The sequence below is a fragment of the Podarcis vaucheri genome (assembly GCF_965113315.1).
Source record: "Podarcis vaucheri genome assembly, chromosome: 8".
Lineage (NCBI taxonomy): Eukaryota > Metazoa > Chordata > Lepidosauria > Squamata > Lacertidae > Podarcis > Podarcis vaucheri.
The window spans coordinates 12479854-12505640 of NC_138766.1; the positions used below are offsets into that span (position 1 = coordinate 12479854).

The following is a 25787-nucleotide window of genomic DNA, read 5'->3' on the forward strand; positions in this document are numbered from 1 at the left end:
CACTGATATTTAGTTTGCTACTATGATATTACAATATTGCGGATGTCTAAAAATGTCCAGTTCTTGCACTAGAAGGAGCAATTCAAAAATTATATCTTGCTTTTTGCAGACTTCCTGCTAATTGTGTCATTGTTTATGTAGCATTCCCTTGCTCTGTTCTGTTTCCTTAGAGGAATAAAATATATTAAAGAGAAATTTAGAACCAGTAAGTGGAGGGAGTTAGACTTAACTTGGGGATACCTGTTCAACTTTCGGCAGAGATGCTTCCCTGCAGCCTTGATAAAAATTACAGCAATCTTTTCTCCATTGCTTATAAATGCGAAGAGATCCCTAGCATTTCCAGTGAGGACTAAGTCAAGGGCAAGGATGCTTTTTCTGGGGAATGGGCTGAATGTCCATTTTCAGCAAAATTGACTACTTAGAATGGACTGAGGCTAAATGTTCTCAATTCTTCAGTGCTTCTTTACTGTAGCTGACAATACCGGCACATACTTACATGTCAATGGTCCCTTTACTAGGCATCATGGCATGAAATAGCAAGACCCCAGGTCCATGGATATGACATGCAGTGTTTAGCGATGACCGGCCGATTTCAGTTTGTGTCTGGAGCAGATGAGAAGGTGCTTCGAGTATTTACTGCACCCAGGAATTTTATGGAAAACTTCAGCAGCATTTCTGGTATATCTCTGGAGGAACTAAATAGTGGAGTAAGTGTGTATTTACTTTCTTTTAAAGTGTGTGAGCTTCCTAACTCTCTTACTGGAAATCCATTAACCAGAGATCTTCACTATGTGAATTGTTTACAGCTGAACTACGGTTCCTCCTTTGAGAAATCCAGACTAAAAGACACGAGGCCTGGAACTACAGTAGTTTTCTCACAGGGGAGCCAAAATTGTGTTGGTACTTTCACCTTACCTATAAAGTTGAAGCATGTAGTTTTAAGTTTTAACAGTTTTGGATTGGTATTTTCCTAGTAATTGGAATGTATTACCAAGCTTGAGTTTTTACGTCATGAAAGGTCAGGCTGAAAGTACACTAAAGAAGGACCATCAAGAAATTTCAAAGCTTATATGAGTAACTCCCCCACCCACCCAAGGAAAGCAAATATGCAGCTAACTTCTACATAACTTTTTCTTTTTTCTCTTTAGCAAATGATTGATCTTCCAGAAGGAGCTACTGTGCCAGCCTTGGGGCTGTCCAATAAGGCTGTCTTTCAAGGTAAGAGGTGTGCGTTGTCTGTGTGATTTGCAAATCATTCTCTATCTACACCTGTGTGTATATACACACATATGTATACATATATACTCATATGTGACTAATAAAAGGTTTGCGTGTGTGTTCTTTTTAAAAAAGATTTGTGTTGTTTAGATTGATGGGAGGGGAGGCACTAGGTGGCTGGTCCTTATTTAGCCTTGGTTTGAATTCTGGGAAATTGCTAAGTCTAGCCTAGCCATTTGGAGGAATTTGGAAACATTTCCTTTCTGGGATCAGATAGTAGCTGGTGGGAAAGTGTTTTAAGACATTGGAGACTAGTTTCTGTCACTCAGAGGACAAGATAATATTGGGGTAGATGGACAAATATTCTGACAGGGTGTAAGGTAGCTTAAAGAAACCAGGAATTGGCTGGTTCTTGTCTCTAAAGAGATATTATGATTGAAGCTATTTTGTCAACAAAATGACACTGGAAGAGCAGTCCTAACCTTCGTCCAGGCAGCAGTGGTCCAAGACAGAGTGGCGTAGCCACTGTTGCTTCTGCAAGCCCACCACTCATGCCAGCGGGGGTAGAAGCTGGGGGGTGTATGGGGTGAGCAGACAGCACACTGCTCCACTCTATGTTAGCCTGGAGTCAAGTGGCTATAGTTGGGCTGGATCTGGATCCTAGGCTGGTTAGGCTCCCCTCTACCTGCTCCTGGAATGCCCTGTTTGGGGGGCTTTCAATGGGCTACCTCTGGCGGAAGTCCTCCTGGCTGTATGTTTGGTAAGATGAACGGGGAGGTGTGCCAGAGGTGTGACACAGCTGTCATTTTGTGACAAAGACTGGCAGAGCTGTTTTGGGCTGGGCAGAGGGAGCCCTCTGCTTCATCTTGTACAACAAACCGTGCCCCCGCCCCCAGCATGGTGGATAGGGTTTTTAGATTGCAGTCCTTATCCCAGTATATCGCTTCTTTCTGTTAGGACATTTGTCAGTTACCCAGTACAGTGGTACCTCGGGTTAAGTACTTAATTCGTTCCGGAGGTCCATTCTTAACCTGAAACTGTTCTTAACCTGAAGCACCACTTTAGCTAATGGGGCCTCCTGCTGCTGCCATGCCACTGGAGCACGATTTCTGTTCTCATCCTGAAGCAAAGTTCTTAACCCGAGGTACTATTTCTGGGTTAGTGGAGTCTGTAACCTGAAGCGTATGTAACCCGAGGTACCACTGTACTGTGATAAGCCTATGCATAGTCTGCTGTGTCAGATGCCATTGGTTAAAGTCTCTGAATGCCACACTTCATGTCTCACACCCATACTTGATGGCTGGGAAAAAATTATTCAATAGAGTGTATATTTTAAGTTTTCCCTTTTTTGAACAAATCTTCTTGATTAATAAATTTAGTGCAATTGTTATGAAATTGCGAACTTCATTTCCTACAGAAGTCGGTTGAGGGAGCTCAAATTGGCAGGGGTATCTAACAAAAGCAAAACCAAAAATTTGATGGCATCTGGAGACTAAATTCTGTAGGTGATGGCCTACTTTGCCAAATGCTGAGTTGCAGCTGGGAAAAGTATAAGGCAGAAAAGTCTGTAGAAAGCTGACCAAGAAGATGAGTTATGGGGTAACCTCAGGAGAACGCTATACCAGCTTCTTTCAGCTTTGTCTAGGTCCTGCCAGGAGTTGTGTCATGAAGCCCAAATAGTTTACCTTGCATTGTAAAATTTGCTAACCTTTCTATCCAAACATAATTGGATTATGGACCAAATTTTCTTTTAGATAATTTAAATTGGAAAAAAAATTGTTCTTTTCTGTTCAGTATTTTGTTAACCATTCATTGATTGGCATGTTACTTTTGGACTCTAAAATATGCCTCTTTTACAGCTGAAGATTCTGCAGCCCAGACGACTGAAGAAGAAAAACTTAGTAACGCTTCCAGTCAGTATCATGAAAATTACTTTCAGCCATGTAGTCTTACAGGTATGCAACATGTTAAAATGCTGTGTTTGGGAATTTTGTTATGTAAATTAAGGGAGCAGATGAAAGGGAAGGGGGGCAGTATGAGGAAAAAAACCTCTTGGTTCTAAACCAATTAATATCTTCCAGAACCTCCCACAGAAGATCATCTCTTGCAGAACACGTTATGGCCTGAAACACAAAAGTTGTAAGTTGCTTTGTTTATCAGATGAGAAATAAACTGAAAAAAATATGGGAAAAGGTTTTAACTCATTTGTTTAAAGTCAACTTCCCATGAGTTGTCCTCATTTCCTCATTAAACTTGGAGTTGTTCTGGGCTAAATGTGGGCCAAATGAATGAATGGCATTTATTAAAAACCACATTTGCATCCTATTCTTTATTGAGGTAGCTCAGAATAGCATGCAAAATCATATTTCATCTTATTCCCACAACAGACTTAAATGGGTGGGGATTGAACCTGGGTCTCTAGCCAGGTTTGAAGATACTTAGTAAGAACGTTTAGCATCTAATGTATATGTTATGTATGTATTTGATTTTATGTCCTATCCCATCCAAAAGGCTTGGGGCAAGTTACAGTATGTGAATTACTCTGCCCTATCAATTAGCTGCTTGACAGTCAATTTGAATTTAAAAAAGGCCGGATGATGCTTCTGGAAGACCTACTGGCCTAGGCTTTGGCAAGTTTTTGTTGAATTCTTTGCAACCTTTTCAAAACCCCATAAGCAGCTGTTGTTGTTATTATTATTATTATTAGTAATAGTAGTAGTAGTAGTAGTAGTAGTAGTAGTAAAGGTAAGGTAAGGTAAAGGGACCCCTGACCATTAGGTCCAGTCGTGGCCAACTCTGGGGTTGCGTCGCTCATCTCTCTTTACTGGCCAAGGGAGCCAGCGTACCGCTTCCGGGTCTTGTGGCTAGCATGACTAAGCCGCTTTTGGCGAACCAGAGCAGCGCACGGAAACGCTGTTTACCTTCCCACCGGAGTGGTACCTATTTATCTACTTGAAGTTTGACGTTCTTTCGAACTGCTAGGTTGGCAGGAGCAGGGACCGAGCAATGGGAGCTCGCCCCGTCGCGGGGATTCGAACCGCTGACCTTCTGACTGGCAATCCTAGGCTCTGTGGTTTAACCCACAGGGCCACCCACATCCCTAGTAGTAGTAGTGGTGGTGATTTTTTAAAAAAATGTTTCTGTTATTAATATAATCTGGGCAATGGGAATGGAGACTGAGAGAGAGTGGCTTCCCGAAGGGTGTAGGTTCCTAACTACTAAGAGTTAGTGGCTGAGATAAGACTTGAACCTGTGACCTTCTGGCTTACTAATGGCATTTTTAGCTGCTATACTATATCACTTGGTAAACATGGAGCAGTTGCTTTATTGATCCTGAGTATAGCTCCCTCCTGAAACTGAGAAACAAACAATAGACGAATGAGTGGCTGCTCTCTTGAAACAAGCGCTTTTAGGAGCTAGAGGGTAACCCAGAGGCAGCTCTGTGTTCAGTGAAGGAGTTGCTGAGTTGCATCAAATATGTGTGCATTTGAGCAGAGGTCAGGAGATAGATTTTTGCCTTTAGATTCAGCGAGGTCTGCTGTCCTGGAACAATTCCCAGGGAGGCTGTTTTCCCCTCTGTTTTCTTTGCTCGCTGCAGTTGCCTTAAAGGCGCTTTAAATTGTGGCAGCTCTCTTTGCAAAGTGTGCCAGTTTTTCACAGTCTCTCATTCTTGGCAGGCTGGAGGTGGCAGAGGTACCATGATTCCAAGCAATTTGGCTTTCTGCTGAATCTGAGCAGGGAAGCCTGGAAATATTCTCAGGGCCGAGGGGAAATCCTTGCATGGTTTGCCAAGACCATTTGCCAGAGCCCTGTCCACAGGCCTGCACGCCTTGTGACCCACCAAGCAGAATGCAGCCTGTAGGCCATGTATTGCCAGCTGCCAGATGTAGCTTTTGTAGCCACAAGTGAACAGCAAAAACAAAGCAATTAGAAATCTGCAGTATGACCAGCTTTACACGGATGGGTTTTAGAGTTTCATAAAACTCTCCCTCTGGCTCAGTGTTAAGGGCAGGGGCAGGGGGAAGAAGCTTGTTGCATGTTTTTGGTGGAGGGAAGGTAGTAGCTCAGTCTGCTTCTTAGAACGGTGTGAAGAGGTGTCAGTCATTCAGTCAACCATATGGCCTTCAGTGGAAGATGTTGGGCCAAGCCAAAAACCCGGTTATGTTGGAGGATGGCATTTTCCCTCTGGACGTGAAGCACAGGGTCTTGAAAGCTTCACCTCTTCTGGGGAGGAGAAGTCGTCCTACCCTCCAAATCTTCCCTGCCTCCTGATGGGGTAAAGGTAAAGATACCCCTGACCGTTAAGTCCAGTCGCGGACGACTCTGGGGTTGCGGCACTCATCTCGCTTTACTGGCCGAGGGAGCCGACATTTGTCTGCAGACAGTTTTTCCGGGTCATGTGGTCAGCATGACTAAGCTGCTTCTGGCAAAACCAGAGCAGCGCACAGAAACGCCGTTTACCTTCCCACTGGAGCAGTACCTATTTATCTTCTTGCACTTTGATGTGCTTTCGAACTGCTAGGTGGGCAGGAGCAGGGATCGAACAACGGGAGCTCACCTTGTCGTGGGGATTCGAACTGCTGACCTTCTGATCAGCAAGCCCTAGGCTCTGTGGTTAGACCACAGCGCCACCCACATCCCCATGACGGATTAGGTCGAGTCTTTTGTTCCTTAGGGGAAAAGGCTTCCAGTGCAGTACTTTTAACTGCTCTACAGTTAAAAAGAGGAATAAAAACAATTCCTCTTGTGTTATCCACTCTGTTGTCCACCCTGTTTAACTCCCCACCAATGTCTGGGACTGTCGGCTGGGATTTGGAGGGTCCTCATTCACTCTTGTTTCTCCCTGGGGTGGGCAGATTGGCATGGGGATCTACATTTTGTCAGTTCCTCTATTTTATGAACTCAGTGTTCACTACTTTTTTCCGTTTGTAATGAGAGAGAGTTATTTATTTTTGGTTGTGGGTGTAGATGGGATGTGTCGCTCTGCTCAAGATCCTGAGGACGTCATCCTGTCTAGAGACTGTCCTCGCAACACAATCGGTAAATAGAAATTCACAGTAAGAACCAATTTCCTTTCTCTCTCTAAGCCTAACTAGGGTGGTTGTCACTGCACCTCACCCTTGCCTGCAAATTCTTTTGTTGAAGGTCAGTATAATAGGTAACCAATAACCAAGTAACCGAAAACACTTAGTAAATCAATAACTTTTAAATGCACATAAGTGCTGTCATTGTATTTGGAGGAAAGGGAGCAGCAGGATTTTATTTTTATTTTTTAAAGGGAAGGACTTCTAAATCTGTAGTAATCTTAGTAGGTTTTCGAGGGGAACTCTCATAAACTCAGGAGAGAGACTCTTTGCTAGCTGGCTAAAGGTGCTCTGAGAGGGCAATTGTTACATTCGGCTGCCAGCTCATTATTGAGAGAATGGCAAGAGGAACAGGTAGCAGCAGCGTACAGTGAATAAGCTTGGTGAATCCCCAGTGAAGTCGTTTGCTCATCATAGGTTTTTCTTAAAGGAAAGAGAATTATTTCTCTAACCAAGGCTGTACTTTAGCAAAGAGCACACCAAAGAGATGTTTTGTTGGATCAAGATGCAGATACCATCCGTGTGTGTGTGTGTGTGTGTGTGTGTGTGTGTGTATGTGTGTGTGTGTGTATCTAGTCCGTTTATAAGTCTGCCCCATTTAAGAGCAGTGATCCCAGTGTGAGTTACACTTAAAAACAACCATAAATTCAATTAAATACAATATAACAAATATCTGGAGTCTTATTTCATCTAATGTTTGATTCATGTAACTTTGCATCTGATTAGAGATATGAAACATCTTCAGTACTGAGAAAATTGCTGATTATGTCTCACGATCCATTTGCTGATGTTTAAATAGAAAAATGTTACTACAGTGGTGCCCCGCAAGACGAAAAGAATCCGTTCCATGATTCTCTTCGTCTAGCGGTTTTTTCGTCTTGCGAAGCAAGCCCATTGACGGATTAGAGGATTAGTGCTATTAGCGGCTTTTAGCGGCTTATCAGCTTATCGGATCAGCTGATAAGCGGCTTAGCGGCTTAGAAAAAGGGGGAGGGGAGGGAAAAAAAACCGCAGGAACTCGCAAGACATTTTCGTCTTGCGAAGCAAGCCCATAGGAGATTCGGTTTGCGAAGCACCTCCAAAACGGAAAACTCTTTCGTCTAGCGAGTTTTCCGTCTTGCGAGGCATTCGTCTTGCGGGGCACCACTGTATAATAATTATGAGTGTGGAGGCAGCCTGATGCACAGAATAATGCATTGAACTTTAGACCCAAATTTTCAAATTCTGGCTTGTTTCTGGACTTGCTGCTTTGTCTTGGACAATTCTTATATACCTCATCATCAAACTTGACTCGTGTTTGTGGAGGGATGTGTGTGTGTACGCTCTTCTCCTCTCCATCACACAAATAACATCATTTATATATAATTTAAATAAGTTACATTAATTTAGAAAAAATATATAACAAAAAATGGTAGGGAACGTCTGGCCCATGAGGCTGTTCCCCGCAAACTTTCACACCTGAGCGCATATGGGATGGCAGGTGTAGCTCAGGTATGGCTGTAGCTATTAAGTGAGCTCCCAATTGTTGTTGTTGTTTTTGGCAAGTGGAGTTCCCTGTAAGAAAAGAAAATGCCCTGTTTGCAGGAAATGGTTTGTATCCAAATGTTTCCTACAAATGAACTTCAGAGGGAACCACTCATTAGCTGATAGGTGCTGGAAGTGCCTTCAAGGTCACTGTAACTTCCGATTAGCTGATTGGAGGTTACAACAAGTCCCTTTGGCAATCACCTATTTTTGCTGTTTTTGTTATTTAATTATTGAATTTATATACCACCCTATACCCAAGGGTCACAGAATAAAATCAATATATAAAACCGCAAAACACCTAATAAAAACAAAAACAACCCACCCACCCCCGTCAATTTTTTAAAAAGGGCATAGGATGTAAATTGGATCAACCAAAGGCCTGGTTAAAAAGGAACGTTTTTGCCTGGCACCTAAAGGTGTATATTGAAGGCACCAGGCGAACTTCCCTGATGAGAGCATTCCACAGACAGGGAGCCACTGCAGAGAAGGCCCATTCTCATGAAGCCACCCTCTGAACCTCTCGAGGAGGAGACACACGAAGGAGGGCCTCAGAAGATGATCTCAGGGTCTGGGTAGGTTCATATGGAAAGAAGCGGTTCTTGAGGTATTGTGGCCCTTTTATGAAGTTGGGTGAATGTCAGGTAGCGGTCCCTCCCACCTGTCAAAGTTGGCCCATGGCATGGGGAAATGAAAGGATCAGGCCTACCGAGCTGGAACTGGTTCTCCACATCTGGTGTGAAGTTAAAATGCCAGTCTCTGCTAACCATTATTAAGAATTCATGCCATAGTTTGAGCTCTGAGAGGTACAACAACAAACTGTGATCCAAGATCTGCTTGCCTACTTTTGTTTTCCATCTGCTCTTTTTATAAGTTCAGAACTATCGCCATAGTATAGCAGATCTTTGAGGTGGATCAATTGCCCAAACTGTGGCTTGTGAGGTCCTACGAAACAGCAAGCAGCTGTTTCCAAATGTTACATTTTACAAACCAGCTTCAAGCTGTGGTTTATTGGCCCTAAACAAACCACAGTTTGGGTACAGACATTAAAATAAGTTTTGATTTAGCTAAACTCTGCTTGGCTTTGCGTTATATCAGAACCCAGTCTAGGTTCAAATGTTCAAAGGCATGCAAAAAGGATCACTGGCCCAATGAAGAGTATGATTTAGGCCGTGGCCTTTCCTATTAATAAGATGAAGTTCCTCAAACCTGCTAGGGAAGACTTTTTCCAAGACTGAGTTCTACAGCATCTCCCCCCCCCCCTTTTTTGTAGAAAGCAATGTATTTTGACAGAAGATAAAGAAAATATTGTCGGCTCCCAATTGTATTTGTGCAGTATTAATCTTGAAAGAAGCAATGTGAAATAATAGAAAATGTAGGTTTAATGTTGCCATAGCAGCAAGAAAAACAGGAACCGGCTTGCTAAAAATAGACCAATTGGCAGTTGCATTTCTGTGCGAAATACTGTCACCTCGGCTTTAGATTTCAGAATAAATTTTTAACTTTGATAAATATTTAAGGAGATAATTGTGCATAGGAGTCTACTGAAGTGTTCCATTGCAAAGATTACATTTTATAGTTCAATAATAGTACGGTTGAACTTTAAAATAATTACAGGAATAATCAGGCAACATACTAAAACTTGAAGTGTCTAGCTTCATGCAAAATGTGTTTGCTTTTTTACCTCACATTTATTGGGCTGGTCTTCCTGCAGGGTGAATAAAGGTGATAACTCAAGGCATTGCAGACCATTCTGCTGTGGGTTCTTCATAGACCCCATGTGGTTGCTGAGGCCTCTTCAAGTGACCTGCCACTAATAGCCGATTTATAAAGAAATGATTAGGGAATAATAATAATAATTTATTTATACCCTGCCCATCTGGCTGGGTTTCCCCAGCCACTCTGGGCGGCTCCCAACCGAATATTAAAAACACAAAGCAGCATTAAACATTAAAAACTTCCCTAAACAGGGCTGCCTTCAGGTGTCTTTTAAAAGTCAAATAGTTGCTTATTGCCTTGACATCTGCTGGGAGGGCGTTCCACAGGGCAGGCACCACTACTGAGAAGGCCCTCTACTGTTCTATGATGCTAAGTCAAGTCTGCCAGTTCTCTGCTTGGTGCCTACCTGCCCCTCGCCCCTCCGTCTTCCCCAGCCCACCATTTTCTGACCCATATGGCTTCTTAGTTGAACATCACATTTGTGCTCCTTCCAAGGCCAAATAAGAGATCAATTGGCAGCAGCATCTCCTGCATAGGAGCTCCAGGAACCTGCTTTTTGCCAAGTCAGGTTGTTGGTCAGTGTTGGTGCTGACCTTTAAAGCCCTAAATGGCCTCGGTCTAGTATACCTGAAGGAGCGTCTCCACCTCCATCGTTCTGCCCGGACACTGATGTCCAGCGCCGAGGGCCTTCTGGCGGTTCCCTCGCTGCGAGAAGCCAAGTTACAGGGAACCAGGCAGAGGGCCTTCTCGGTAGTGGCACCCGTCCTGTGGAACGCCCTCCCACCAGATGTCAAAGAGAAAAATAACTACCAGACATTTAGAAGACATCTGAAGGCAGCCCTGTTTAGGGAAGCTTTTAATGTTTAATAGGTTATTATATTTTAGTGTTTTGTTGGAAGCCGCCCAGAGTGACTGGGGGGACCCAGCCAGATAGGCGGGGTATAAATTATTATTATTATTATTATTATTATTATTATTATTATTGGTCCATCGAATTCAGTATTGTCTACACTGCTTGGCAGCAGCTCTCCAGGGTGTCAGGAAGGGAGTCTGTCACAGGAGAGCTTGCTGCCGATTGAACCCGTGGTCGTCAGCATGCAAAGCACTCCACCCTTGCATCCTAATCATCCGGACATCCTTACATGTAGAAAAGGAAGACGACCCTCTCGCAAGGGCTTTTCCTTCCAGCTGGATGATGAAGGCACTACTTGGCTATGCAACCGCACAGGAAGGAGAGAGGAAGAACAGAGAGGCTGCAAGGTGTGTGTGTTCCCAGAATATGTTTTGGGACACTGAATCAAACACCCACGCTTTTAGGAGGGCCTTCGCTTTGAGATCGCATTGAATCTTATCTAGCTCAATGTTGGTTTGGGTGCAAGACAGCAGAGCTTTGATACCTCCATACCAGTAATAGCCAAGTTATATGGAAATGAATAGGAACTGTGGTGTGTGTCTTCTTCTTTTCTTTGGCGATCACTTGTAGCCAAGTAAAACCGTCTTCCATAAACACGGTTTTAACAATGAGTCCATAAGTGACTGTGGAGGCCTATTCTGGATCCACACGTCCTTCCACAGTGGGGACATTGGCTTCCGGGCGGGAGCTGATCATGGTGCGGATTTGCCAAGCGTGCCTTCCTCCTAGCATGTTTCTCCCTTGCATCCTGAGTTTGAGTGTCTTCAAAGCCCATGACACCTTTGGTAAAGGCTGTTCTCCAATTGGAGCGCTCACAGGCCAGTGGGGTGTGTGTATACTGCAACAAACTGTGGCCCACCAGACATTTTTTTGCTATCTTTGCCCTTTTACTACCTTGGAGTCTTTGTCATTTTAGGTATGGACACGGCTATGAAGTTTTTTGTGTTGCCTGCAACAATGCGAAAACTGCGATTGCCTCGGCATGTAAGGTAAGAAAAAGTAAAAAGTGGCTCTGAAATTTCAATCACAGTGATCTGGGGGGCCTGAGTCATGTGAAAGAATCCGACGGATCAGACCAGAGTCCCAGCAGCTAGAGAATTTCACAAACCTGTGGCAGCAACTGGTGCTGACAGGAAAGTTGCTTTGGGAGAGTGACCTCATTGCGCGGAACTGTTCCTCTTTTTTTAAAAAAATGAAGATAGTATCTTAACTACATCAGATGCATACTTTTAAAATTAATGTGCGGAGAGACTCCACAGATGCAAATTAGTGGATGATTCCTCATATAGGCTGTTTGTTGTACATGGGGCATGTTGATTAATCAGCAAAATCAAAATAGGTTTTTCGAAGGACGGGCAAACCTGGCCATTTTATTGTAGAATGGTGTCCTGGGCCGACATATGCAGAACATGAGCTTCTGGAAGCCAAGAACTGTAAGAAATACAATCAGTTCTTGCATTGTAATAGTAGTGGAGTCAGCCACTTGTGGCGGTGGTCAATGTTTCTGGCATTTCCGTAATGCAAGCAAAAAGAGAGAATCTAGTGAAGTAAAGATTCCTGCCGAAGGACAGTTTGCAAAGTAAATATTTATTCATCCAAAAAAGATGGGTTAAGACTCATTATTTCCTCCAGCGCTTTTTGCTACTACATCATGCTGGCTTTATTTAGGAATCTTTTTGACCACCCTTCATTGGCAGGCAGTCCCAGGGTGCAACATGATAAGACCATTGAAAAACATTAAAGCAATTTAAACGGTAATACAAAAGAAGAGTGGATAAATAACACCAACTGGAGCAACAATAAAACCACTGCAATAATGACATCAAGCATCCTAAACACAATCTTACCCGGCAAATGTCTCTGTAAATTGTTTATCTGCCCTTATGGTTGTTTTTTTCAAAGCTGCTTTGTTCATTCTCAGTATTTATTCTCTCTCCTCCACCCCCCACCCTATTTCGCAGGCTTCTAAAAAAGAACATGCAGCCATTATTTTGTGGAGCACCACAACGTGGAAGCAGATACAGAGCTTAACTTTCCACAACCTGACAGTGACACAGATTTCCTTCTCCCCCAACGATAAATTCTTGTTAGCAGTTTCAAGAGACAGGCAGTGGTCACTTTGGAAGTGTAATGACATCAGTTCAATGCAACCAGGTAAGCTAGCTAACAGTTGGTGTCACTGGCTGAAAACTAACGTTGCAGCTTTTTAAGGTGTGTTACGAATGAACACACAGATATCCATTTTGTGACTCTCTTTTAGTTTCTTCTTAAACTTCATCTCCTTTTGCAAACTTATTCTTCATATTTTGATTTACAAATCTGGCCTTCATCATACAGTTTCCAGGGGAGAGAACGTTTGGGCACCAGAAACTTTCAAGCTGCTGATTCATGGCAATCTATTAACCAAATGAGGGTGGTGGAAGCTGTCTTGTTTGCTTCTTCCTGTTTCTTGTGGAAAAGGAACTTTTGGACAAGTGTACAGTATGTCTGTTTATGCCCTACTCTGATGAAATGGCAAAATAGTTTCCCTGCTCCTGACCATTATGGACTGAGCAGTGCTCAGGAAGCTGAGCAGTTGTAAAAGCTATAGCAACCTGTCTTCTTTTTTTAGTAGCAACTCTCTTGATAAAATGTTGTCGGACATTTCTCCTGTAAATACATGGTCCAGTAACATTTGACTGCTGAATGGTATCTTTGTATTCCATATGCAAAGGGATGGCATTCCAGGAGAGTTAACACTGGATGTTAAAGAAAGCTTGTAAATGTGCTGGAAAAAGTGGATATTATGTATTCTGTTCTATTGAACCATCCAAATATGATTACTGCTGTTCCTGACAATCTTGTGGGATTTAGAAATGATTGCCACTTCTTTAACTGGTTTGTAGGCTGTGTGTGTTTGGTGAAGTCAAATCTTCCCTAAAGAAGGCTATTTGAATGCAGTAGATCAGTTTTTCAGCTGGTGGATGTTGGCAGACACCACGCCACCCCCAAACTCACTAGCCATTGTAGTTGCCCAAGCAGCTTGTCTTGGGAAGGTCTCGTCTCCTTGACTGAGCAATCTTAGTAGATGATCTTTCAGTGCAAACTGAGTTGCCCCAGAAGCTTCTGCAGTTATGCAGAGGGCTGCCTTTAGTGTTCAGAACACCAGGAAGTAGGAATGGGGTATGCGTCTGGATGCAGTTGTGAGCCATCAGTTGGCCATCTGTACTATAGATTACTGTTCCCTCCTTTTAAACTTTTACCCCACCATTTTCTAGGGCAATGTCTGCCTGCAGGAATAAATTACAACATTTTTCTGTTTCATATTTGTCATTCCAGACCCAGCTTTCAGCCTTTTTGCTTACACAAATCAAAGCACGGCTGTGCACACTCGCATCATTTGGTCCTGCGACTGGACCCCTGATAGCAAGTATTTCATTACTGGAAGCAGAGACAAAAAGGTAAGTAAATAATCAGTTGCTCCTTACCCAGCTTCACAGAGTTAATTCACACAAATCAATTTTTATTTATTAAAAGCATTTATACTCCTCCCTCTTCCATAAAAAGGGTGCCCAAGGCAGTGTTCCATCCATGTAATCGTTTAAAAAGTACAGAAACGTTTAAAGAAAACCAATACTTCACTCCTGTTTGGGGCAAGAACCAAAGAAGCATGTTCTTGTATGTTTCTGCAGAATGTGTCATTAAAATTAATATGCTTTAAAAATCCATCCTTCAGTAAATTTGTTTGGCACTGAACTTGACTACCTATTTTTTATATATAGGCATAATCTTTTACTGAAAGTCCTAATTCAATGCAGATGGAAGATGCTGAGTGTATTAGAAAGCAGAGGAGGAATTTTGCACAAAATATTATGTACCCAGCTGCTGTTAATTCTAACATGCTCATTGTTAGTGAGTATAGGACTGAAGCAAGATCTTGCATGTTAGCTTAGAAATAGTTTTATGCAGTGGGAAATCTCTTATAGCAATATTCTGTGTACTATGATGAGGCAAGAACCTGCTTAAGGCATTTATTTTGAAAAAGATGAAGCCTGAATTCAGGCAGTGTGTACTTCAATCAATCAATCAATCAATCAATCAATCAATAAAATGTATTCCTAGGCTTTCCAAATTATGTGCTAAGTAATTAGAAATTTATGCTATCTGTGGATTCTGCAAATTTAAAAATTGGCATAAATTACCTTATTTCAAATAATTTATTATAAGAACAGGTGCAGTAGTGGTTAGAGTGTTGGACTGGGCCTAGGAAGAAATCTGCACTGAATCTCACTTGTTCACCTTGTGCCAGTCATTCTCTCTTGACCTAACCCACATCACAGGGTTGTTGTGGGAATAAAATGGGGGGAGAGAGAAAGAGAGATGAAATTCTCTGGAAGTTGAATTCTGTTCTCCATAGCACATATTGTGGGTTTTCTATGCTCCTACAGAAGTGTAGCCACGCATAGAGTCTTGCCCAGATCCTAAGAACTTGGTAATCATTTTAGTTTCATATCTGTGCATATGGTGGTCATCTGTGAAAATTTAGTACAGTGCCATCAGTATATATAAAGCTTTCACAGTATAAGTGACAGAAAATCACTGTTCCTTGTTATAAGGAGCTTATAGTCTAAGGTTTGTCAGTGGAGAGAGAGCAGAGGAAGATCAGGGATGAAAGATGCAAGGATAACAGAAGATAAATGTGAGCAACTGTAGTTACACATACTCTGATTTCATGGTAGTTGGGAATGAAAAGTGAGCGGTGGTTGTCTATAATCAAATTTTTAAAGTGCAAAAAGTATTTTTTTTTATGGTAACGAGTCTGTTTCTTATGCCTCTTCACGTATTGTCAGGTTCTGTTTTGCAGTCCTGGCTTAGAGTGGCTTTTGCCTTGCTGCTAACAAAGTGAACAAGAGCTTTAGATCTTGCCTTATTTATGTACCAGTGGCTATAATAAGCTATTTTGTAAATTCCCACCTTCACGTGGGGAAAAAAAACCTTCCATTGCCTTCGTTGTTATCCTTTCTTAAGCCCCCATACAGGTTCTTTTCTCTTTTTTTGCAATATCCTTTATTTGCTGGTGGCGAGCAGCCCGGCAAAGAAGGTTTTCCAGATAATCCTTATCAGTTAATCCATGCTTCTAAATGTTTTTTGTACAGCAGTAGAACTTACTATGTGTTTTGTACACTGTTTGCTAACCAGCAGTGGCTTTCCCAGAGCCTAAGCCTCTGCTGTAAAACTAATTTCCATAAAGTACATCAACACTTGCCTTGGATTATTATTTTTAATCATCCCTGTAAACATTTCAGAATTGCTGTGAGCAAAGTTGGGAGTGCCTTCTTCTTTCTCCTAACTTCAGATTCCCCCAGAAGCTCCCCCACACTTTACTTTTCAGTACAGCAAAAAAAGTCAACATATGATTATTGCTTACTGGACTGCTGCAGCTTTAAGACAGCGATCAGTTTTACATTTGACCAGCACAAGCTCTGCCTTTGAACACTTCTGAAACTGCAGTAGCCAATCTCTGAGGTCATTGGACCTCAAGGATGGGCCTAGGCCTAGCAGGAAGAAGAGTGAAATCACTTCTCCTGCACAGAGTAGTGTTCTGTGTGTGTCACACACACACACACACACACAGAGAGAGAGAGAGAGAGAGAGAGATTTGCCTTTATGGTTAGTTTTATTATTTATATGGGTTTATATCCTTCTGTTTCCCATGAACTCAGGGTGGCTAACAGTTTTTCAATAGCATATATAGGTCTTTTTCTTTGGAGGGCTCGCAACAAACCTGGACCCCAAACAAGGGAAGAGGTGGGGAGAAAAACAGGACTTTCACGTACTAAATTCATCCCTAAACATTTTCCATGCATGGAGAACAGTTAGTTTCTCGCAGCATTGGGAAGAAGCACTGCAGGGGTGGAAACTCCCACCTGATCCAAGTGTGTAGTCCTCACTGTCTCATTGGCTGATACTCTACTTTCACTTGAAATAGGTTGTTATTTGGGGCGAATGTTGTTCAGCAGAGGAGAATAAAGAAAACGACCCGGGTGAGATCCAGCCTTGTTCGCCAGTCCTGGATGTTGGGGACTCTGTCACGGCCCTTAGTACTAGTTATCTGCTTGCTCCTGATGGGAGGTATGTTGCCCTTGAGTCCTTGAAGAAGAAGCCATGTGCTCAGAAGCCGAACGTTCGTGGCAATTGATTCCCTGAAACAGAGCCACTACTAGTGGCTTTTGTGGCCTGTGTTTAATTCGCCTTGTCATATTTCTAACTCTTATTCAGACAGTCACTGGTTCTACCTGCCTCTACCCCTTCTAGGTGTTGCTCTACATAGGATGTACGTTGTAATATCCACAGGCTCGATTAACAAGTCTTAAAATGGGGGAAGGCTTAAAAATTGCTTGTATGTGGCGCTGTGGGTTAAACCACTGAGCCTTAGGACTTGCTGATCCGAAGGTCGGCGGTTCGAATCCCCACGACGGGGTGAGCTCCCATTGCTTGGTCCCTGCTCCTGCCAACCTAGCAGTTCGAAAGCACGTCAAAGTGCAAGTAGATCAATAGGTACCACTCTGGCAGGAAGGTAAACGGTGTTTCCGTGTGCTGCTCTGGTTCGCCAGAAGCGGCTTAGTCATGCTGGCCACATGACCGGGAAGCTGTACGCCGGCTCCCTCGGCCAGTAAAGCGAGATGAGCGCCGCAACCCCAGAGTCGGCCACGACTAGACCTAATGGTCCTTTACCTTTATGTGCAGTTTAGATGTGATGTCCAATATGTGGTGGTTGAGCTGGGATTATCAGCTTTCAGAGAGTTGGAAGGGATCCTGAGGGTCGTCTAGCCCAACCGCCTGCAATTCAGGAATCACAACTAAAGCTTCCCTGACAGATGGCCATCCAAGCTGTGCTTAAAAACCTCCGAGGAAGGAGAGTCCACAGTCTACTGAGGGTGACCATTCCGTCGTGGAACCGCTCTTCCTGCCAGAAAGTTCTTCCTGATGTTTAGTCAGAATCTCCTTTCTTGTAACTTGAAGCCAGTGGTTCGGGCCTTACCCTCTGGAGCAGGAGAAAACAAGCTTGCTGATTGGGTAATGAGCTTTAATTGCTGACAGAACTGCCCTTTTTCTATAGCTATATCGTTGCAATAGGGACAGAAAGTGGGAAGATTCACTTGTATAAGTGGAAACCAAGCGACAAGAGGCTGCCACTTTCGGACTGGACCAAATGTGCTGAAACAGACAACAGGTAACCCTATCCCAAACCTCTTGTGTCTCAAAGCAACTATACAGAAAGCCACTATTTCACAGATGCCTTAGCATTTGGCTGTGTGAGGGTTCTTGCATTGGTTCTGTGAGGCCCCTTTGGCACCTGTTATAATGATGCCTTAAGGGACCTGCATTTGTAGAAACCCTTATTTATAGAGCTGATGCAGCATAGCTGCTAGAAATGTGAGCTGGGAATTCTCTGCTTCAGATTTGCCCCCAGCCAGTAGCTGAATTTTAATTGTGGTGAGCCATGATATCGTAGCAGCAAGATGTGCACTGGAGGGGATGCAGGGTGAAAATGTAGTGGATGCTTGTGTCTTTGTATGGTTGCTATAGTCCTTTCTCTGATTCTTTTTCAAGAACTGCTTAATTTCAGAAAGTGTTGCACAAGAGCTCTTCCAGACCCTGTTGCTCTTGGGAGTGCCATTAAACGAGTCAAACCATTTCTGTTGTTCTTAAACTTGTTCTGATTTGATTCTGGTTCAGTCCAGTAAAGGTTTGTTAGCAGCTTCAGATGAATGTCATATGATACCGAATTCTCTGTGTGAAAGGCTAAAGGTCCCTGCGATATTTTTATCATTATTATCAATATATCCTGCCTTTCACTGCAGTTCCCAGGCAGTCACCCCTCAAGTCCTGTGGCCAGAACCAGATCTGCTTAGATTCAGGCCATACCCTGGCCATACGCTATCACAATGGTCTTGGTCACTGCGTTACATATGCAATTCCTGGTCCATGCTTTTTGACTCATAGCTGATCCTAGAGATCAGCTTCCCCTGTACATCCTTGCACTCGGTTCATTTTCCTATAGTGAGAGGGAAGACAGTACAGCACAGGTGGAATTCTTCTGTGTAGTGCATGAAAAAAATATCCTCCCCTCCTTCTTTCACTGCACTGTTCTCATCATGGTCGGTTGCAGAATTATAGCAGCAAATGTCCTCTGTTCTGCCTATTTCGTTTCTCAGCCCTGGAAGGGGGCAGTGTGTTAGCAATACTTGGCCTTTATATAGCACTTTCAGAGCACTGCACATTACATTATCTGGTTGTAATCCTTTCAGTAACCTTGTAAAATGGGTCATCATTCTGACGATATTACAGATTTGAGTGGTAGGAGGCAAGTAGCTGTGAACCAAGGACTCGCTGGTTTGTAGCCCCGGTCTCTTACTATAGCTCTTATATTAGAAGCTTTAGCCCATATATAGAATTCAGTTGCCATTCTTGTTGTGCATGTATCCCCATATAACCCCTTTAAAAAAAATATACCCATATTTGGAACTAGCAACCTGAATTTCAATTCAGATACAACTAAGCCTTAGGTAAAAGATGGAACCAAAACTCAGTTTAGCTCTGGAATCAGTTACTACAATTGTTTGCAGCTATATGCATAGTGGGTTAAGCCTTTCCAAATCAGATGCAAATAACTTGATGTGCTTGCGTGTGCAAGCTGAACTTTAAAGACCTCAATGGGACATGTAGAAATGCATATAGGGTGAATTTTTAAAAGCTGAAATCTGATGGGAGGGAGGAATATATAGTTGGAGTCAGTTTTATTTATATAATACATGATCTGCCACATTTGTGCTCAAAGCAATTTGCAGACAATAATTTTTTAAAATAAAATAATGCAATACTTAATAAGAATTATAGTATCACTACTGCATGAACAATGAATAGAAGAGGCACATCCATGCTGATTTCAAGTTCTGTGCCTTTTGGGATCTGGCTTGTTAAAGCCCCATGAGACCATGAATGTTTGAATCTCTCACTATGCCATTAACTTTTCCATTTATCTAGATTGGCCCAAAGGGCTTACTAGTGTACCAGCAGCATCTGTTCGCCCTTCAGATGGTTTGCCCGGCTCCACATAACATCTCTCACACAGTCCAGAGCCCTCTGGGACATCTATTGCCAGCACAGTAGCTAGATAAGACTTTACACAGTTCTGTTGGCATATCTTGACTTCTGTATGTCTTGTTTGTTTCACCAAACAGTCTTTACATTTATTAAGAGTTCAGTGTTGCAAATTTTCAGCAGTAGCTACTTAATTCTTGAACAAGTTTACCTGCTTTGGTGCCAACAGAAGGAGATTGAATTGGAGCTAATATTTGCTTTTGTTTGAGTTGTTTACTCTGAGGAAGAACATGTCTATAGTTCAAAAAGCATTGGGAAATGTGAATATTAGTTGGGCAATTAACATTTTCCACACGTGCTTCTGATTGCAGTTGTTTGCGCACCTGGATTTTGCCTTTCGATATGGCGGCTAATCATAGTTCAGTGGTTAGGATTGCCCCTACAAACTTAGGGGTCAATTACATCATCCCGTCCTGATTTTTGTTAATAATAATTTGCTGGGATAACCATATTGGTAGCCTATTGGTTAGCGTCTTGCCCAGAACCCATAGTTTGTTTATAAACTTTGATTTGGAAATAAGGAATTAACGACAGGTTGCCAATGCGGATGTCATGGTAAACTGTGATTAGTGAAAACTAGAAGTGAAAATTAATGGGGGGGGGGAATCCACACCCTAAAAGTGTAAGAAGGTAATTTGTGAAACGAGGCTGGAGGGAGTGAACACATGGGCTTGCGAAGGCACCCCTATCAACCCATGGTTTGGCATCTTTTCCCTTGAGCTCCTGTACTCTCTGACACTTGCTTCTCTTTAAACTTTCTAAGTGATGTGTTTTGGAACTTTCTGTTAAGAAGCTTGCATGGCTAAGGGCAACGTTTGACCTGAAATTACAGCGGAAATAGGTGTATTTCTGTTTGAATTATTTATGGGATGAAGCAGAGAAATGCCACTTGAACTCAGAATAGCTCCAGCATCTTTAATATCTACAGGCAGTGACAAGTTTAGTCCCCCCCCCCCAAGCTGGCAGCGCTGAAAAGGAGTGCACTAATTAGCTAAATGCTGACGTTTGGAATTGACAAAGTCCAGCTGAGTTTGACATTTTGTGGTTGCGAGAGATGAATTGGGTTTCCTTCCCCCCTAATAGCTTCTGTCTTTTTGCAGCCAAAGCCACACTCTTGTTGTCAAGCAGCTGTGTTGGAGAAAGTGCGTGGGCCGCGCTGGGCAAGGGACAGCGGAGAGCAGCAGGTGGCTGCAGCTGGCGAGCTGCGGGGCCGACTATTCTGTCAAGATATTCAGCATTAACAGAGACAGTCTTTAAGCAATTTTCTTTCGACCACACTTCATGAAATATGTGAATAGTACCTGTTTTCTGAACTTCTTTTTTTTTAAAGCACTTCTTTTTCTGAAAACTATGTGTCTACCTGGAGCTTAATTATTAAAGCGGTTTGTATAAAAACATGTGTTTACTATTGGCCTTCCCTCACGAAAAGGTTATTTTCCACGAGTATATTGCTGTCCTTCGCTAGTGTTTTCCCTGAGATAACCATCTCCCTAGAACAGAAGTGGCTGGGGCAGAACGGACTCACTTCTTTACCTTCTCGGAAATTACATTCCTGTTTAAAATTGCCTATTCCCCCCCCCCATTGTGTTCAACATCATTTTCATTTGTGGTTCTAGCCTGGGCCTCAACAAAGTTTTGTCTCTAAATGTGCCTGAGCCTCAACCAATGCAGGGTTTTTGTTTTTAAATCATTTTGGTCGGGATGGAAAATGTCAGGCTCAGGGGCTGCATTTTGCCCTCTGCACCTCACTATTTGACTCTTAGTACTCTCCCATGGCCCTTCCCAGCCATATTCCCTGCTTGTCCCGCTCTACACTTTCCTTGGTTGTTTTTGCCTAGCTGGAATGTGTCTCTGAACTCTGATAATGCCTCTTGTTTCCTTAGGTTAAGGATAGAAAGAGGGGTGTGAGAATGCCTGTCAACTAGACTATTGGACAAAGGTAAAATTCACATTAATTGCTCTGTCGACTTCGCAGCCTTTCTCCCTGCCCTCCACAGGCGTGCGGCCCCCAGAATGGAATGTGGCCCTTGGAATGAAAAAGGTTCCAGGCCCCTGATTTAGATGACCTTTTGAAATTCTTTGTAACTTTCCTTCTCTGTTACGTATAATGTGTGTTAAACGCGGTGGCTTGAGATCAGATTTATTGTGCCACGGAACTTGTGTGATTCCAGTTCCATTAAATTTAGTTTTTTCTGAGAGTATAGTACAGTTGTACCTCTGGTTACGAACTTAATTCCTTCCGGAGGTCCGTTCTTAACCTGAGGTACCACTTTAGCTAATGGGGCCTCCCGCTGCCACCACTGTGTAATTTCTGTTCTCATCCTGAGGTAAAGTTCTTAACCCAAGGTACTACTTCCAGGTTAGTGGAATCTGTAACCCAAAGTGTTTGTAAGCTGAGGTACTACTGTATTCATTATTTTGCAATATTTGTCTGATTCTTTGTTAAAAGTGGGTAACTTTTTCAACTACTGAAAGTCTTTGTGTGGTGGTGCACAGTCGTGTGAGGAAAATGAATAGGACTAGTGTGCTCAGTCCCAGCTCCTGCCCACCTAGCAGTTCGAAAGCACGTCAAAGTGCAAGTAGATAAATAGGTACCGCTCCAGCGGGAAGGTAAACGGTGTTTCTGTGCGCTGCTCTGGTTTCCCAGAAGCAGTTTAGTCATGCTGGCCACATGACCCAGAAGCTGTCTTCGGACAAACGCTGGTTCCCTCGGCCTATAGAGCGAGATGAGTGCCGCAACCCCAGAGTCGTCCATGACTGGACCTAATGGTCAGGGGTACCTTTACCTTTACCGTTAGTGTAACCTGCACAGTTTCTTCATTTTCAACCATTGCACTATCTAATGGATAGTGTTCAGATGGGGGATCACCTTATGTAGACCACCTTAAGCTCCATCATGGAAGCAAAATGCAGCTTACCTATGATAAAATAAATTAAGGCATTGGCCTTTTTGTTGACTCTTGCCTGTGTGGTGCTGAAATCAGAGAGGGAAAGGTTTTAGATGTCTTTCCATAAATAGCCTGTGCTGGGTCAATTTTTCTCTAAATCACACACGGCCAACTAAAAAACTCTCAGACTAATTGTTAAAACCAGTGCAATCTTCTTTTCCCCCAGGAAAGTGAGCCCAGTCATTTTAGAAACCCTTCTTATAAGTGGATCAGATATCAAGCTGGCAGCAGTGGCATAGCAATTGTAGCAGAGATTGATATCTCATTCTGTCTTTTATGCTTAAGCAAACCTTAAAGCCTCTTTGGAGAGCTTCTAATGCATTGCTGAAAATTTAACCAACACATCTCCTTAACAAGGTCGTTCCTATATTGCTTCTGTAAAAAGAAATTGACATGATTTATTTTTTAAAAAATTTGAAACCTCAGCAATAGAGCAATTCACTCCTGTGTATCTTAAGTTAAAGGGTCTCAAGTGGAGAGCTCAGAAGTAAACCACCACCAGCTTGCCTCTGCCCGAGACCCTGAAGAATTTCTGTCAGTCAGATTTAAACAGCACCAGGCTTGATAAAATAATGGGTCTGACACCGTGTCAGTCATCATATATTCACATGTTTATAAAGCAAAACGACACAGAAAATGCGTAGCTATGAGGTCATCTATCCTTAGGAAGCTGGGGCAGTTCATGGTTCTGAGGCCACAGTGTAAATGAACCAGGATCCTTCGAGACCTTTGCTTGCATCTTGTTAGGAACAGTCTGCCGAGGTTAGAGGTGGAAGCAATTTTAATACTTGTTAAGTTTTTCCAGTAAAATACACCCAGTCACCGGGATATGCGGCCAAGCAAGTGGTTATTTTGAAGCCTGTGCTGACAGGTATTGTAAGGCATTGAAGTGAGGAGTGCTTGGATTCCTATCTCTGGATGAAATCAGAAGCAAGCACTGAAGACGTGGAGAAGAATGGCCAGACGTCCTTTGCAAGTTGGGCAAGAGTCAATTCAGTGTATGGAACCAGAACAAAATGGCACTTCAGGCCAAGAAAATGGGTGAGTAGCTTCCATTGTAAATGTGTTCTGGCACATGAGCATTTTTAGTGTTACATATATATAATTTAAGCTTACAATTTTTTTAACGGGTTGGCTTGACTTCCTCATCAAGAAATCAATGCTCACATTAGTCTTCACTCCCTCTTGAAAATATTTGCTGTCATCCCAGCAAAAACTGAGCCTGCCCTTCCCCCAGACGGTAACAACCTTTGTATTTGTAGGAGCTGCTACATTCTTCCTCTGTAAATAATTCCTAAGCATGAATAATAGTTATGGCCACCAGTGTAGACCCCTTCAAAATTAACGGAGGATAATGCTTTCTGCGTCTGTTATCCTACATCCAAGATTGGAGGGAGAATGCCATTAATTGCTGAAAAATGGCAGCTGGAAAGGGTTATTGCTCATGGGTATTTGGCTAGTCACTTTGGGAAACAGGATATCAGACTAGGTAAGCCTTAGGCTTGATCCAGCAAGGCAGTTCTGATGTCTTACCGGTTTCAAAAGCAATGGTCTGGTAGCTGAGGCCAGAGTTTCTCATGGGAAGTAGCCACTTTAAAAAAAAAGAAAAACATGCCTGTAAAGGAACAGTGAAAATCCATTTGTGAATGGGAAGGATGCTGAAGAAACATGCAGGGAGTTGTTTTGAAAGCAGCATTGTTTTTTTTAAACTTCCACTGAGGTCATGACTAATGTCTGAAAAACCAGGGCAACATACGTTGAAATGCAACTTCATATCATCTCGCATTAGGAAAACAACTGGGAACCTGAGTATATTTTTTTAATCAGTGTGTGCTGTCTGCTCTGAGGTTAGTCCCATTGAGTTCAAGGGGGCTTATTTCCAGTTAACTAGGTATTGGATTGCAGCCCAAGAAATGGGACGCTGTGTTATTGGACAATTTATAGGGCGCTATCATCCGCTTTGCGGAGTACAGTGGTACCTCGGGTTAAGTACTTAATTCATTCTGGAGGTCTTGGGTTAAGAACTTTGCTTCAGGATGAGAACAGAAATCACATGGCGGCGGGAGGCCCCATGAGCTAAAGTGGTACCTCAGGTTAAGAACAGTTTCAGGTTAAGAACAGACTTCCAGAATGAATTAAGTTCTTAACCCAAGGTACCACTGTAATTCCTATGCAGCTATTGTCGACTTTTCTGAAAGGCATAATAAACGTTTCAAAAGTTAAGACATTTTCTAACTCTGATATGCGAGAACCGAGAATATCCATGTCTTGCAATGTGGTTATGACAACTCCCATCGAGTTGTTTGCAGGGATCACTGCTGCCAACTTTGCAAGCAGATCTCTGATAACTCCGTTGCTGTTTGGGAGCATCAGTGTCATCTACCTTCAGCTTGGGCAATGCTTCAAATAATTTAACACAGTGCATCTCAGTTCCTACATATATGGAGAGCAATATCTTTGCCATAGTTGTTTCTTCCCTCATGGAAGTGTAAGCCTATTCAATTAAGTAGACGGGGACAAATCTGAGCAAGCAATTTGCATTGCAATGCAAAATATTAACACCTGTAACATTTCATTAATATTGGTTTGCTGCAGTTTGTCCCATAAACGTTGTCTGTCTTTAAGAACGAAGGCTGCTGTAAAACCATTAAAGGCAATACACAACTTATTTAGATCCCATGATGTATCTATTAGCCTAAAAGGAAGTTGTGGTCCACAGTACCTCTTCCCTTATGGAAAACAGTATCATAAAAGCGGCTGATGCTGATCAATTTAACAAATGTAGACAAATTATAGTTTTTTAATGGGCCTTGGGGTGGTCCCTTTTCCCTTTCTGGTGTATTGGGATTTATAACCCTTCTACTTGACAGGGAGCTTTAGAGTTGGTACAAGTCACGCACAGCACAGGCTCATATGCACTATTTTTCAAAAAACAAAAACCCTGTTCAGAAATGCCATGTACAATTTGCCATGTAATACACTTGTACTCACTTCGAAACAAGATGATTCTAAAAATAATACGTTAAAATACACAAAGGCCACACTCACTGTTAATTCCGTCTTTCTGTGCAGGTCCCCTCGCTATTACCAGACTGTTGAGATCAGAACCATGGCGGCATACGGGAGAGTCACTTCCACACTGTATCCAACCAATCTCACCCTGGGAATGGTAAAGACCTCCACGGTACATGATATCATCCTAAAAAGTACCGTATTTTTTGCTCTATAAGACTCACT

General features: G+C 42.7%; 1 protein-coding gene across 2 annotated transcripts in view; it reads left to right on the forward strand.

The window, feature by feature from the left end:
* Nucleotides 1–20999, forward strand: part of ELP2 (elongator acetyltransferase complex subunit 2) — a 43535-nt gene extending 22536 nt beyond the window's left edge. The window contains exons 13-22 of one of the 2 annotated variants that reach the window (XM_082234298.1): nucleotides 519–707; nucleotides 1149–1227; nucleotides 3084–3173; nucleotides 3300–3357; nucleotides 11375–11447; nucleotides 12420–12612; nucleotides 13777–13898; nucleotides 16427–16569; nucleotides 17558–17671; nucleotides 20703–20999. In XM_082234298.1, the coding sequence (XP_082090424.1) occupies nucleotides 519–707; nucleotides 1149–1227; nucleotides 3084–3173; nucleotides 3300–3357; nucleotides 11375–11447; nucleotides 12420–12612; nucleotides 13777–13898; nucleotides 16427–16569; nucleotides 17558–17671; nucleotides 20703–20859 (1218 nt within the window). In that variant the 3' untranslated portion in view covers nucleotides 20860–20999. Of the gene's footprint in view, nucleotides 1–518; nucleotides 708–1148; nucleotides 1228–3077; nucleotides 3174–3299; nucleotides 3358–11374; nucleotides 11448–12419; nucleotides 12613–13776; nucleotides 13899–16426; nucleotides 16570–17557; nucleotides 17672–20702 lie in introns of both variants that reach the window. The other variant, XM_082234299.1, reaches the window with a different exon arrangement.
* Nucleotides 21000–25787: the final 4788 nt, after the last annotated feature.